We start from the raw sequence: 15,124 nt of genomic DNA on the forward strand, positions 1-15,124 counted from the left end.
GCGCACTACCTCGCGGCGTGTCGCGGCAATGCCTCCGTCGTCGGCTTGCACGGCATCGCGCGGGACCGGGCAGTGCAGCCTCACTCGTCCTGGAGCACGTCGGCCCGAGCCTTGGCCACGTTCTGCGTGGTCGCCGCCGGCCTTTCGTGGACGAGGAGACGCGCCACATCGGCAGCTCCTGAGCGGGGCCGGGGGATGCACGAGCGTGGTATCGTCCACCGGTACATTAAGCCCGGGAACATCCTCGTCGGCGGCGAGAGCGTGGTAAAGATATACGGTCTCGGGATGGCCATTTCCATGTTGAGCGCGACGCCGCCGCGCGGCCAGGCCGGCACGCTCTGGTACATGGCTCCCGAGAGACTCCTGGGGAAGCCGGACTACGACGAGCTCGTGGACGCCTGGTCGCTCGGCTGCGTCATGGCGGAGCTGCTCGCCGGCGAGCCATTGTTCCGTGGCCACAGCGCGACCGACCAGCTCCTGAGAATCTTCCGCGTGCTCGGCGGCACGTGTATGGCATCCACGCCGCTCGCCGCCGCGGGGCAGAAGCTGCTGACCCGCCGAGGCGGCAGCCGGCTTCGTGAGCTGTTCCCCGAGGAGCGCCTGTCGCGCGACGGGTCCGAGGTTTTAGAGGGGCTCCTCACGTGGGACCCCGGCGAGCGTCCGCCAGCGGCCATGGCGCTCGCAAAGTGTTTTTTACTGGAGCCGGGAGCAACCGGTGATCTCCCCACCAATGAGGTGCTGCCACATCTAAAGTTGTGAGACCATGTGTATGTGTATATGAAAGTATTCATTGTAAAATATCTCTTGTATTTCTGATTTAACTCTAATCAATGTCAGAATGATGCAGTACCTTTTAACAGGAACGGTACACATGCATGCATGCAGCATCTCTCCTCTCTCTCACACACAAATCCATTCATTTTATCTTTGTTTAAAATTTTAGATGTACAATATCTCTCACACTAATTTTCTATAATTGAAATATTTTATATATTCAAATTCCTGAACATGTGATCTATAGAACAAGACCAACTTTGAATATATTTAAACTAGTTTAAGTTTTTCTATTTTAATCATATCAAAATTCAAATTTCATGTATTTCAAATTTCTTATTCAAAATAATTGGAACCGATTTTGAAACTAGTGAAAATATTTTTTGAAATAAGTGAAATCAGTTTTCTGAAACTAGTTTGTTCAAACATGTCAAACTGATTATTTCAAAACATTTTGGTAACGAATGAAATAAGTATAATGAAATGAGTGAAGTGAGTTCTTTTGAAATGAATGAAATCAGTTTTATATTGAAACCATTGAAACCACTTTTCTAAATATAGTTTTCTTTTTGAGTTTCATATTCCAGCTTATGAAACTGTTTCTTCAATGGAGTAACTATGATGTGTTTTTTTGAAACTAATGAAATCTATCTTTTGTAATGAGTGTAATCAGTTTTTTGAAACAAGTGAAATATAATATTTCAATTGAGCGACTGTAATGTGTTTTCTGAAATGAGTGAAATGAGTTATTTGAAAAAAGTGAAATATGTCTTTTTGGTGTGAAACGACTTTTTCAATGTGTGAAACTGATATTTCTGCTGAGTGAAATATGTTTCAATATTTCTTTCAAAATATGTTTTCTCAACTGAGAGAAATATGTTTTCACAACTGAGTGAAATCATTTTCTTCATTGAGTGAAATATGTTTCTTCAGATGAGTGAAATTGATTTTTTGAACATAAAGAAAATAGTTTTTTTAATGATTGAAATCGACTTTCAGAAATTAGTGAAACTAGTATTTTGAAACGACTAAAATCTGTGTTTTCTAATGTGTGAAAATATGTTCTCTCAACTGAGTGAGATATGTTTTCTCAACCGAGTGAAATTATTTTTCTTAAATGAGTGACATCATTTTCTTCCGATGAGTAAAATCAGCTATATTTGAAATAGATGAAATGCGTAAAAACAGTTAATTTCAGAAAAGGTGAAATATGCTTTCTCAAATGAGTGATTTTTTTCTAAAACAAGTAAAATATGTGTCTTAAAATAAGTGAAACCAATGTTTACAAAAGGTGAAATTATTATTTTGAAATTTGCAAAACAGGAGCAAACACTTTTTTGGAATAGCAAAACAATCTTATGTTTTATGAAAGTGATGCCAAAGAAAATTGAAATATATAAATTAAAAGTAGTTCAAATATATCCAACATTGATCTTATTCAAGAGGTCTTGTCAACATGATCTCAAGTATATAGAAAATTTCAAAAATAGACATTCGCTTTGAAATATATCAATCATTCAAAATATATGAACGAAATAAAATGCATGTCATTTATGTGGGGAGAGAGAATCATGCATGCCCCGTCAGCCTCTCTCTCCTGACAAAGCTGCATGGCATGCATGTATATGGTCAGATGTGTCAGTGTGTGCTAATCGTATTTAGATAGTATAAGAGCTGTAGTATATACTCTGACAGAGTGCACGAATTTTGACGAAACTAGGCGGACGGAGGATGTTGTGACGGTACCTCCCGCCACCGGTAAAATTACTTATTCGCCATGGCGCTCCAATGCCCATGGTTTGCTGGCACCGCCGACGTCCCGGCTTCAGCCGCACAGGATGTGTGCTCGACCACCATTCTACCTCATCACTTGGGAGTGCATTTCCGTACAAAGATGCTTTATTTTGTAATGTATATTGACGAATTTACTGCCAGGGACGAACACACCTTGTAGGCAAATGTTGAAAGCTTGAGCTGCAAATGGTAAATGAGAGTATCACTGTGCTATCGCCTATCGCACACGCCGCCACCAGACAACCACACGAGGCTGGTGCGGCTGCGCGACGTCCGGTGCGCCTTATTTGAGAATAAATGATAAAAAAATGCAAAATTTTCGGTTTGACGCCAAAACCCAAGGCTCTGCATTTCGCAACAAAAAAAAAGCAGCCTCTGCGTTTCGAATAGAAATATCTTTATGCCGAATCCTAGCCTGCAAAAGTTTTCTCCTTATGTCCTCAATAACTTCCAGCCCCACCCCGCCCAACACATTCATATCTCTCATTCGTTGTGAAATTTTGTTGTGTGTTGTTGTTTTCAGGGATATTTTGCTGTGTGAAAACAAATTTAAATATCAACAAATAATCGGTGTGTGCGGTCTTTTCTTTCGGACAGGGTTGGATGACCGCATATTAATAGTGTAGAGTAGTAGGAGTAGTACAGTGGTAGAGTACAAACCAGTACGAGTCTCATCTGACACCAAATTTATTACAGCCCGTGCTACAACTAGGTCTTCTCCCTCCTCGTTGCTCTAACTCAACTGACACACGGGGGCGGGGTGAGGGTTTGCCGATAGTCGGTTTGCTCAACAATGATCCCATATGTGAGTGAAAATGCAAGACAACATACGTTCCCTAGCTTGAGCGGTGTGCCGGACCGACCGTGTGAGGTGCGACGCGAATGCGGCAGGTTTTTTCAGTTTGAACTTGTAAGTTGTAACATTTGGTTTTGCTCCTTGACACGACCGATAGATACAAATAACAATTGAGAACGCTAGGACGGGGCTTTTCCGCGCGATAAGCGAGTGAGTTTCTCAGCTTGGCCCATCGTCGATTTCCTCACTTGCAGTCGCACATGTTACTGATATACCTTGCCAGTGCGTGTTAAGCGGCGGGCCGGAACATATTGTTAGTACTTCAATTAGTATTCACGTGGCATGTACATTAAAATTGCATTGAAATATACTCAACGTGCGGGCTAGTATCATCTAGTAGTGATCTGAAAAGGGCCCACTTCAAAAAGGAAAGAAAGAAAGGGCCCAATACACATTGAAGCATTTCATCACAACTTTCTCTTACTTTATCTGTCGAACCGACTACACCAAACTCCCCTGCCTACCTTGCAGGAAAAGACCCGCCCTCGTCTTTTTTAATCGGGGTTTGTATTGATGGATCACGCGAAGCAGCAAAACCAAGTGGTACAAGATTACAACGCAGTACTACATTACAAGTTACAGTTAAGTGGGCTACCGTGTCTTGTACTCCTCCGTCGTAAGAGTGGAGACGCTCGCTTTCATAAATGTTGTACTTCCTTTCACCGAGATGTGGGACATCTAGCATCCGGGTCTACGTGTCATGCACCAAATAATAGTGCAAAACAGCAGGGGGATGCACCCCGGTCGTAGCGCTGCAGTAATAATGAGCAATGAGACGTCAAATCACAATACTGCACCTTGCCCGCAATATAAGTTGGACGGACAAAGCAACCATCATTTCACTCTTCCCTGAATCCACTTCTCCATCATCTTCTTCAAGAAAACCACGTGTTGCTTCTGCCATTGTTCTGCCTCACGAGGAACGCGCATCGGCTTGATACATCACTAACACGTGGGACCGCATGTTAGCAAATCGACAGACCAAGCTTCCCCGCCCGCCGCACGACAAAAGCACCTTCTTTTTACTAATTTGGATATTTTTCTTAGATCAATACAATCGACAAAAGCTCCCTCGCCCACCGCTCGACACGTGAGGAAGGCAGTGCGGGCCTCCGCCCGTCGCGGGAGGACTAGACCTTCATCAACCTGCTAGCCCACCCAAACAACCAGCATCAACATGATCTTCCCAGCCGCGGAGACGTGCAGGGCTCATAAGCCCCATCCGACCTCATGGAGTGGTCTGATGCGAGATCACCTTCTCCAGCACCGATTATCCGGCCTACGTCTCACACCCCAGCAAGTTCGCCTTGGTAGTAGATCTGATCGCTGGAGGATTCCACCTCCTGCGGGTCCTGATGGATGGTGGCAGCGGTGTCAACATTATCTTCCCCGACACCTCGGCCAAGGTGGGGCCCTCCCTATCTAGCCTGCAATGCTCACCCAGCAGCTTCCACGGCTTTTGTACCGGGCAGGCCGGTGCGCGCCCCTTGGGTGACACTAACTGGATCGCCTAGAGGTTTAAACCCCCTAGAACCGAACAAAGCGTCACGTATTTTCGCACACAAGACCCCGCACCGCAAATTAGCAAGAAATTCCAAAAAAATTGCAATCCTGTAAAACTCCTTTCACTGCTGGAATCCACTTATTTGCCGTCTGCCACCTCTTTGCCGTCTGCTGGCTGACGGCAAAGAAGGTCTTTGCCGTCAGCCACAAGAAAACAGACGGCAAAGATGTGGCTGATGGCAAACGAAGTCTTTGCCATCAGCCAGTTCTTTGCCGTCCGCTGACTGACGGTAAAGAATCTTTGCCGTCCGCTAGCAGACGGCAAAGAGGTGGGTGGGTCCAGTTATTGTTTAACCAACTCAAGCCCACCGGCCCCACCTCTCTGCCGTCCGCAAGCGGACGGCAAAGAAACTTTGCCGACCGTTGGCAGACGGCAAAGAGGCGGCTACATTAACGGCCGTCCCGCCCGTCTCTTCTCCCCACTCTCTCATTCGTCCCCACCACACCCGCGCCGCCGCCGCCGACCCCGCCCACACCAGCCCGTGCCGCCGCCTCGCCGGCCGCCCCGCCGCCCCACACCCCTCCCCTGTGGCGCCCCGACCTCCACCGCACCGCACCCTCGCCGCCTCTTCCGCATCGCCCCGCCCACACCAGCCCGTGCCGCCGCCGCCGACCCCGTCCGGCGTAGCCGGCCTCCCCGCCGCCCCGCACCCCTCCCCAACCTCCATCGCGGCCCCGCCGCTCCTTCCACGTCGGCCAGCCGCGCCGTGGCCGTCCAGTCCCCGTACCGCCGCGCCCGTCCCCGCCCCCGACCCCCGACCAATCGCCGCTGCCGCTGCAGCCGCGGGTCGACCGCCCCCCGAGGAGCGCCGCCCATCGCTGCCCCTCCCCTCCCCATCGCTGCGCCGCCTCGCTGCCGCCCCCTCCCCGACCCGTCGCCGCCCCCCACGGTGAGCCCCTGCCATTTCTTTTCTGTTTTTTTGTTTTTCTTTTCTGTTTAGATAAGGTTTTTTAGTTTAAGTTTTTTCAGTTTAGAATTAATTAGTTTAGGTTATTTAGTTTAATTAGTTTAGGTTTAATTAGTTTAAATAGTTTAGTTTTAATTAGTTTAGGTTTTTAGTTTAGGTTTAGGTTATATAGTTAGCTAGATTAGATTAATTAGATTGGATTATATTAGACTAGTGTTAGGTTTTAGTTAAATAGTCATAATTAAAGGAAGTGAAAAAAGATGAAAAAAGAAGACGAAAAGTAGAATAAGTAGAAGGGGGAAGAAGAAGAAGAAGAAGAAGAGGAGGAGGAGGAGGAGGAGGAGGAGGAGAAAGAAGAAGAAGAAGAAGAAGAAGAAGAAGAAGAAGACGGGGGATGAGAAGAAGTAGAAGAATGAGAAGAAGTAGAAGTAGTAGAAGAATGAGAAGACCCCCTGACCCCCCAACCCCGACACCACACCCCGACACCCGACCCCGACTCCACCCCGACACCCGACCCCCTAACCCCTGACCTCGACACGACACCCCGACCCCCCGACCCCGAAATAGCACCCCGACCCCGACACGGCACCCCGACACCGACACGACACCCCGACCCCCGACACGACACCCCCGACACCCCGACCCCGAGACCCCGACCCCGACCCCGACCCCGACCCCGACCCCGACCCCGACACCCGACCCCGAGCCTGACCCGACACCCCGACCCTGACACCGACACGGCACCCCGACCCCGAACCGGCACCCCGACCCGACACCCCGACCCCGAGACGCCGACCCCGACACGGCACCCCGAGACCGACACGACACCCCGACCCCCGACACCTCCCGAAAAGGTGTTCTTTGGCCTTCCAGAAGCCGACGGGGTCATATATTTGTGAATTATTAGTTAGGTCATATATCTTTCGATTTTTTTATGAAAAACATCATATATAATTGTGTTGATCGGGTAGTTTTAAATGTGCAGTTGTTTCGTCGCTGCGAGGTTTGGTGTTCGACGACCTCGCCGTGCGTTTGACGAGCTCTGCCCCTTCGTTCGTGGGTGAGCACAAATGACATGTCCTCCACCCCCATTAATTATTTGATCTATTCCGATGAAACTTGATAGCTAGCTATATATGTGTCTTGAATCATCAGTATGCGTAACCAATATGTGTCTCCCGTTCGAAAGCGTCATAGTTATAAATATGCATGCATTTGCATATTTATAACCTTGATTCTTTCGAATTGTCCAACGCTATCCATGGACAGCCCGAGTATGTTTAGATTGGGTTCGTTTTCCCATATGCTTTGCTCCGGATCCGACGCATAAATTTCGTCAGTGCCTCCCCTGTTGTTCTCCGGGTACACATCCTCTCTGTTTATTGCAGAGACGTGTATCAGGAGAACAACGGGGAGGTGCTGCCAAAATTTTGCGTAGGATCCGGAGCATAGCATGGGAAAATGAACCCAATCTAAACATACTCCGGTGGGATTAGGACCTATCATTACCTATTAGAGTGTAGGTTGCATGGACGTAATAAAATTGACAAAGTAGATCAACTGATGAATATATACATGGTGAATTATATATATATATATATTTGTTGTGTGTCTAGTAGCTCTGAAAGTCAAGATGAGTGATCGTGCGTGGATGTACACTGGTCACACTGGTCAGAACAAATGGAGCACTGAATGGTTCACAAAAACCAAGGGGTTTGTGCGAGCCGCATTTGCAAATGGCCGGAGGAAAACCTGGTGCCCCTGTTTACGGTGCGGCAATTGGGAAAAGAGGACAGAGGCTGAAATGGGCAAACACCTGCAGAAGAGTGGTTTTACGCCCGATTATACGGTGTGGACATTTCATGGTGAGTCTGCCCAATGTGACCGAGCTGAGGTGGATCGTCGTCGCACCGACGAGCATGGTACCGGGATGGAAAACATGGTGCAAGACTTCGATGATGCTCGGGATTCGGACGAGGAGATGGAGGAATTTGCAAAGGCCTTCAATGAAATGTTGGAGTCTTCAAAACGTCCGCTCCATGAGCACACTGAGCTTTGTCAGTTGGATGCCATCTCACAAGTAATGGCTCTGAAGGCTCAGTTCAACTTGGGCAGAGAATGCTACGATGCAATGATGACAGTATTTGGACGCTTTCTACCCAAAGGCCATGTAATGCCTGCAAACATGTACCAGTCGGACAAAATCCTCCGTGCACTGAAGATGCCCTATGATAAGATACATGCCTGTGAGAAAGGATGTGTCTTGTTTAGGCTTGACTATGCGGACTTGAACTATTGTCCCATTTGCATGTCTTCCAGGTATGTTGTGGTAGACAATGGTATGGGTGAGAAGACACAGACCAAAATCCCCGTTAGTGTTCTTCGGTATATGCTAATCGTACCAAGACTTCAACGTCTTTTCATGGTCGAAGAGACGGCCAGACAGATGACATGGCGCAAAACGGGCAAAAGAACCGAACTAGATGCAGATGGGAATCTGATGATTGTACACACATCGGATGGTGTTGCGTGGAAAAAGTTTGATGAATTACATGGTGACAAAGCGGCAGATCCGAGGCATCCTCGAGTCGGCATCAGCACGGATGGGTTCAGTGTGTTTGGTATGACGGCAGCCCAATACAGTTGTTGGCCCGTATTTGTCTTTCCACTCAATCTCCCCCCCGGACAGATTATGCAAAGAAAGAACATTTTCCTGACATTGATAATTCCAGGGCCCAACTATCCGGGGAAAAATATGAATGTGTACATGCAACCGCTTAAGGACGAATTGCAAGAAGCCTGGGATAATGGGTTCAAGACATACGATGCCTATAGCAAACGGAACTTCATAATGCATGTCTGGTACATGTACTCGATGCATGACTTGTCGGCGTATGCGCTATTCGTTGGCTGGTGTGTGCATGGAAGGTTCCCGTTCCCCACATGGAAGGGAGCTCTTGAGTTTCGTTGGCTTCAGGCCAGTCGCAAGTTTTCTTGCTTCGACATGCATAGACAGTTCCTGAATCCTCGCCATAAGTTCAGGAAAGACAAGAAGAACTTCATCAGAGGTAGAGTTGTCAAAAACTCTGCACCACCTGCATTGACAGGCCAACAGACCCTGGATCAGTTAAACGCTCTCGAGCCAGATCCAGAGCGTCCAGGGTACTTCAAGGGGTATAATTCTAAGCACGCCTGGACTCACAAAACATGCTTATGGGATCTGCCTTACTTCAAAGACCTCCTTTGCCCAAACAACATCGACGTGATGCACACTGAGAAGAATATCGCCGAGGCACTTTTTGGTACATTGTTCGGCATAGATGGGAAGTCAAAGGATAATACTAAGGCTAGAGTCGATCTGGAGGCGCTATGTGATAGGCCGTTACAAAACATGAAAGAACCGAAAGGAAAGCAGAACTGGACGAAGCCAAAGGCATGGTTCAATCTTGGAAGGCCAGCTATGAGGGAAATTATCTTGTGGGTGAAAATGCAGTTGATGTTCCCCGATGGGTATGCAGCGAATCTACAGAGGGGAGCCAGTCTTGATAAATTGAAGATATTTGGTCTCAAGAGTCATGATTGGCACATATGGATTGAGCGGGTAATGCCGGTGATGTTGCGTGGCTTCATCCCTGAGGATGAATGGCTAGTACTGGCAGAACTCAGCTATTTCTTCCGTGTTCTTTGTGCGAAAGAACTATCGCCTGGCGTGCTAGAAGAAATGGAAGAGTTAGCGCCGGAGTTGATCTGCAAGTTAGAGAAGATCTTTCCACCGGGCTTCTTTAATACAATGCAACATTTGATTTTGCATCTCCCGACCGAGGCAAGATTGGGGGGGCCCGTGCAAAATCGTTGGTGCTACCCAACTGAGAGGATGCAGAAGACGCTTAGACAAAAATGTAAAAATAAACGTAGAATTGAAGCATCGATGGCTGAGGCATTCATCACTGAGGAGGCGGCAAACTTCGTGACAGCACACTACGAAGCCAAAAATCGTCATTTGCATAATCCGAAGCCTCGGTACAATGCTGACGACCCTAAAAAGGGTGGATCCAACCTCAGCCTATTCAAAGGGAATCTCGCACCAGCCAGTGTTTCAAATCCAGTATCTTTGGATAACGAACAATGGCGGACCATTTCGTTGTATATCTTCAACAACCTGATAGAAGTGCGGCCGTACATCGAGTAAGTTCTCGGTACATAGTTTCACAACTTCTATTTCCTTTGAACTGCTCTTATTCCTGGATATTTCATATAGTCGATACGTCGCCTTATTCTCGTATGGAGCGGTGATCCAAAAGGATTCTGTCGAATAGTATGAGCTTCTCGCAAAGCAAGGAGGCGGCTATCCCGGTTTCATCTCTTGGTTCAAACAAACGGTAATTTCTATTAGACTTGTAGGCTAATTTGTAGGCGGCTATCCCGGTTTCATTCGCTAATTTGTGCGTAATGCAACAATCCTTTCATATTAAACTTGTAGGCTAATTCAGAGTCTATGGACGCCGAATTGAGACAGGTCGCTAATGGTTTTGACTATAAGGTCCGTTCATTTGACAAATACGACATCAACGGGTATCGCTTTCGTACCTATGGCAAAGAGCTATCTATGGCCGACCGAAAGTCTACAAATTGTTGTGTATCTGCTATCGGCGAAGGAGGTACCGAGTATTATGGGAGAGTTGAAGCAATTTATGAACTTCTATTCTATGGTGAAAACCCACCGAATGTCGTAGTCTTCAAATGTTATTGGTTTCAGCCGAAGGAGACTAGAAGGACTCATGAACATATAGGGCTAGTTGAAATCAACCAAAGCACCCATTTAGATGTTCCTGATGTCTATATTACGGCTCAACAGGCGACCCAAGTATTCTATCTACCGTGGGCCTGCCAAACTAATCCAAATCTGAAAGGTTGGGATGTCGTTTATGAAGTGCCGCCACGAGCTAGACTATCTCCCCCAAAGGAAAAGGATTATGAACCTCACATTAACCCAGACACATATGAAGGAGAATTCTTCCAAGAGACACGTCTTTCCAAAAAGCGTTTCAAGAACCGCTATACTTCACCCCAAAACATTGAAGTAGACAGCGACAGTGAATCCGACATCACCCCAGAGGAGGAACAAGAAGAGCCGGAACAAGAAGAGGTTACTGCTGCGGATGACCTGTCATTGCTTGACCGATTACGTCAAGGTGGCCTTCCACATGTTGATGCCACTGAACCCTATGAGCCCGTCATTGATTATAGTGATGATGATGATTATGCATTTATTGATGATACTGATCGAGATTATTAGTAGTGTCAGGTATTAAATTTTTTAATGTTGTACTTGATGATGATACACTTAAGTGATACACATATTATTATTCATGTCGTATTTTTTTTATGTTGTACTAATTTCGTTTACTGTTTGTCATGGCAGGTGTTGAAAGATGGTGGGCGCTGGTCGGGAGCGCGCCAAGGCCCCTTCTTCGTCGGCGCGTGGTCTGAGGTCTTCGATTCCAGACGCACCTCTCCGCCGAGCGTTGCTGGACAGTATGTCCACACCGCCGGGCCCTTCTTCGTCGACCGCGGTGCCCAGCAGGGGACGAGGTAGGAAGAGAGGAGGTGGGGCACGTGGTCGCGGGAGAGGAGGTAGGGTGACTGCTACGGCGCCTTCCTCGCCGCCACCCCCAGCTGTTTCACCCGAGCACGTGACTGCTAGGGTGGACTCGTCCGAGGAGGAGGCTACACGGACTCCGGTCCACGAGCCTCCGGTCCACGGGTCTTGGGCCCACGAGCCTTGGGTCGACTGGCCTTCGGCCCACGAGAGTTCGGCCCACGAGACCCCGGAGGAGCACACGTCCGGATGGGGTACCTGCCCGGATCAGCCCGAGGAGCCGAGTGGCCATGCTGATGATGGCGGGGAGCCGACTGATCTTGAGGAGGAGGGGGGCACCGCCTACCAGCGTGGTGCTACACGGCTCCCGTCCGTGCCGGCGACCCGCGAGCAGAGGTGGTTGATTTTCCCTGATGGGGAGAGGTACGTAAGTGCATTTAATATTTTTGTACCTTCTGCATTCACGTTTCTTCAAATAACTAATGCGTTGGCCTTGTCATGCTGCAGGGGTTGGGACCACCATCATAGTGTCCGCCGGCCCAACTCCGTCCTTGGAGTTCTTTGCCGGCAAAACTTCCCGGGGTTTGTCACGTTGCCTGGTGAGGGGCGGCTTCCAGAGCTTGGATTGAGCTGGGAGCACTACGTGGCTGCCCCGGCCCCGCCGGATGTCATTATCGACGGTGTCGTGTGCGACACGAGGGCAGACATGGTGATCAGGACGTTCTGGGTAATTTCTCCTTTACACATTTAAAAATCTTCAACTAGCTAGTTATTAATTGTACTAATCAATATTGTCTCATTTGATTGCAGACATTCTACAGGTGTGAGGAGGGATACGAGGAGGACGCGGCAAATGTTATCCAGAACGTCTGCAAGCGCCTACTCCAGAACTTACGGCACGAGGCTCGGGTGCAGGCTGTTCGAGACTACTACGCCTTGCGTGGTATCAAGAAGACCAAGCCGGCGTGCCGCGATAAGTTCCTGAGTAAGGAGCAGTACATGAAGGTAATTCTTAAGGCCTTCTACTTAAGTTCCTTCATTTAGTAATTCTTAGCCGTAGCGCTCAAGTTTCTATTTGCTAACTTAGGCGCCTCCGAGATGGTGTGCGGATCGGATGGATTGTTGGGAGGTGTTGGTCGATGAGTGGTGCTCAAAAGAATGGCTAGCCCTCCACAACGAGGCCAAGGACAAACGTGCCCAAATGGAAGGTGTGCCACACCATCAAGGCAGCTCCAACTTATATCAGTTCGGGCGCAACTGGGTATGTGGTTTGCTTCATGATTCATGCAATTCATTCATCATGCTAGCTTGAGCCCTTTAATTACTAATTTTCATTGTTTCTCTCTTTCAGGCACGCTACAATAAGGCGGATAAGGTGCCAGAGGTGTACGACCTGTATGCCATGGCCCACACTGCCTCTTTCAAGAAAGTCAAGGCTTTCTCTCAGTCTGACCTCGATGATGCAAACAACTTCACCAACATCTCCTCCCACAACAAGCTCGTGAGATATAGAGATGAGGGGAAGGCGAGGAAAGGGGAGGACTTTAACCCGAGCCAGGGTCCCATTGATCCAGAGCTGGTGATGATATCTGGTGGCGGGAGGTCCCATGGCTCCATAGCCATTGGAGATGGACTTATCCGTTGTCCTAGCACTCTCCCGGAGATCAAGGCGCGCCAGTCGAGCTCCGCTCCTGAGATAAGGCCTCGTGAACGGCCAGTGCAACTCGCCATCAAGGTTAGTGATACGTACTCAGTTATCTTTCTCCATTACATTGTGTGCGCTTCCATCAATGATTAAAAATGGTCATGTGAGTGGTGTTGCAGGCTGCTATACAGACTGAGAGAGATAGAACGGAGAAACTTCTGGCGGAGGCGGCGGAGAGGCAGCGGGAGATGGAGGAGAGGACGAGAAATATGATGGAGGAGGAGAGGGCATGGACTGACATGCAGGCAAGGGCCATGTACGAGCTCCTTGTGGTAAGTTTCTTCTGCAGATTACTTGCTAGTCTTAACATTTGAGTCTCATTACTAACTAGTATAACTCTGTTGTGAAAACCAAATGTGCAGTCTGTGTGCGAGAAGTCCGGTCAGCCCGCTCCGCCGATGCCAGTGATTGCTCCTGGGAGCACGGTGAGTTTAATTTGAATGGACATTACTTGCTAGTCTTAACATTTGAGTGTAATAATGCTAACGAGACATTGGAAATGATCTTTGGTGCAGCTTAACTCCAGAAACGCATCGCACGATCCTTCTCCAGGTAGCGGCACTAGCCACCCCGCTCCTACACCTCCCTGATCACGGTAAGTTTCTCTAGTGTTTTGCTTAACAAATGCATAAAGACCTAGACTTAGCTTTATTTCCTCCAATATGCTTACCATAATGACCTAGAGTTAGCTTCTTTTCCTCCAAAATGACCCATTTTACCTAGGTTAGCTTATAAATGATGCAGTTCATCCAAGTTAGCTCAAAAATGACCCATTTTACCTAGATTAGCTCCTAAATGATCCATTTTACCTACGTTAGCTTTAAAATGGCCCATTTCACCTAGGTTAACTCCAAAATGACCCATCTTACCTAGGTTATCTCATAAACAATCCATTTCAACTAATTTAGCTCATAAATGATCCATTTGACCTAAGTGAGCTAAAAAAGATCCATTTCACCTAAATTAGCTCTTAAATGATCCATTTCACCTAAGTTAGCTCAAAAAGATCCATTTCAACTAAACTAGCTCATAAATGATCCATTTCAACAAAGTTAGCTCAAAAAGATCCATTTCAACTAAATTAGCTCATAAATGATCCATTTCAACAAAGTTAGCTCAAAAACGATCCATTTCAACTAAGTTAGCTCATAAATGATCCATTTGACCTAAGTGAGCTAAAAAACGATCCATTTCACCTTAGTTACCTCAAAAACGATCCATTTGACCTTAGTTAGCTCATAAACGACCCATTTTAACTTAGTTAGCTCATATATGATCCATTTCACGTAAGTTAGCCCATAAATGACATACTCTTCTTGTTCTAGTCTTCTTCTTGTTCTAGTCACCTATTTCTAACTTTCTTATTTTTCATTTTGCAGATTTCATTCACTTGACGAAAGCTTGCATAGATGGAGTGCTCCTTATCCCTTTCTCTGTTTCTTTTGTATCGTTGAACTATGCATGTATCTTGGTAGTTGGATGAACTATGCTATGTATGATGGAACTTGGTAGTTGGATGGAACATATGTGATGGAACTATGTATGATGGAACTCTGCATGTTGGATATCTATGTGATGGAACTATGTCATATATATCATATATATCTTATATGTTTGCTGTGAAATATATCTGTATATGTCATATATATTTGTGATGAAAATTGTTGGATTTAATAAAAAACAGAAAAAAGAGCCAATATGCAGGCTCTTTGCCGTCTGCCACCGACGGCAACGGGCTCTTTGCCGTCTGCCACCGACGGCAAAGAGGCCACGTGGCATCCAGCTGTGCTTCCTGGGAGCTGACCCATTTGGTCAATTTGCCTACAGTGGCAGACGGCAAAGAGTAAAAGAGTTTGCCGTCAGCGGCGGACGGCAAAGGCCTGCCATGTGGTGACGTGTAGATGACATCATACGACGGACGACAA

At 47.3% G+C, this 15,124-nt stretch overlaps 1 protein-coding gene across 1 annotated transcript; it reads left to right on the forward strand.

Annotated features, from left to right (window-relative positions):
- The first annotated feature begins 216 nt into the window (after positions 1 to 216).
- LOC109738111 (putative cyclin-dependent kinase F-2) lies at positions 217 to 3,109 on the forward strand. Its single transcript, XM_020297204.2, has 3 exons — positions 217 to 658; positions 2,554 to 2,660; positions 3,092 to 3,109. The coding sequence occupies exons 1-3, from the start codon at positions 286 to 288 to the stop codon at positions 3,107 to 3,109; spliced, it is 498 nt and encodes a 165-aa protein (XP_020152793.2). The 5' UTR covers positions 217 to 285.
- Positions 3,110 to 15,124: the final 12,015 nt, after the last annotated feature.

Source organism: Aegilops tauschii, chromosome 7 (genome assembly GCF_002575655.3).
Source record: "Aegilops tauschii subsp. strangulata cultivar AL8/78 chromosome 7, Aet v6.0, whole genome shotgun sequence".
Classification (NCBI taxonomy): domain Eukaryota; kingdom Viridiplantae; phylum Streptophyta; class Magnoliopsida; order Poales; family Poaceae; genus Aegilops; species Aegilops tauschii.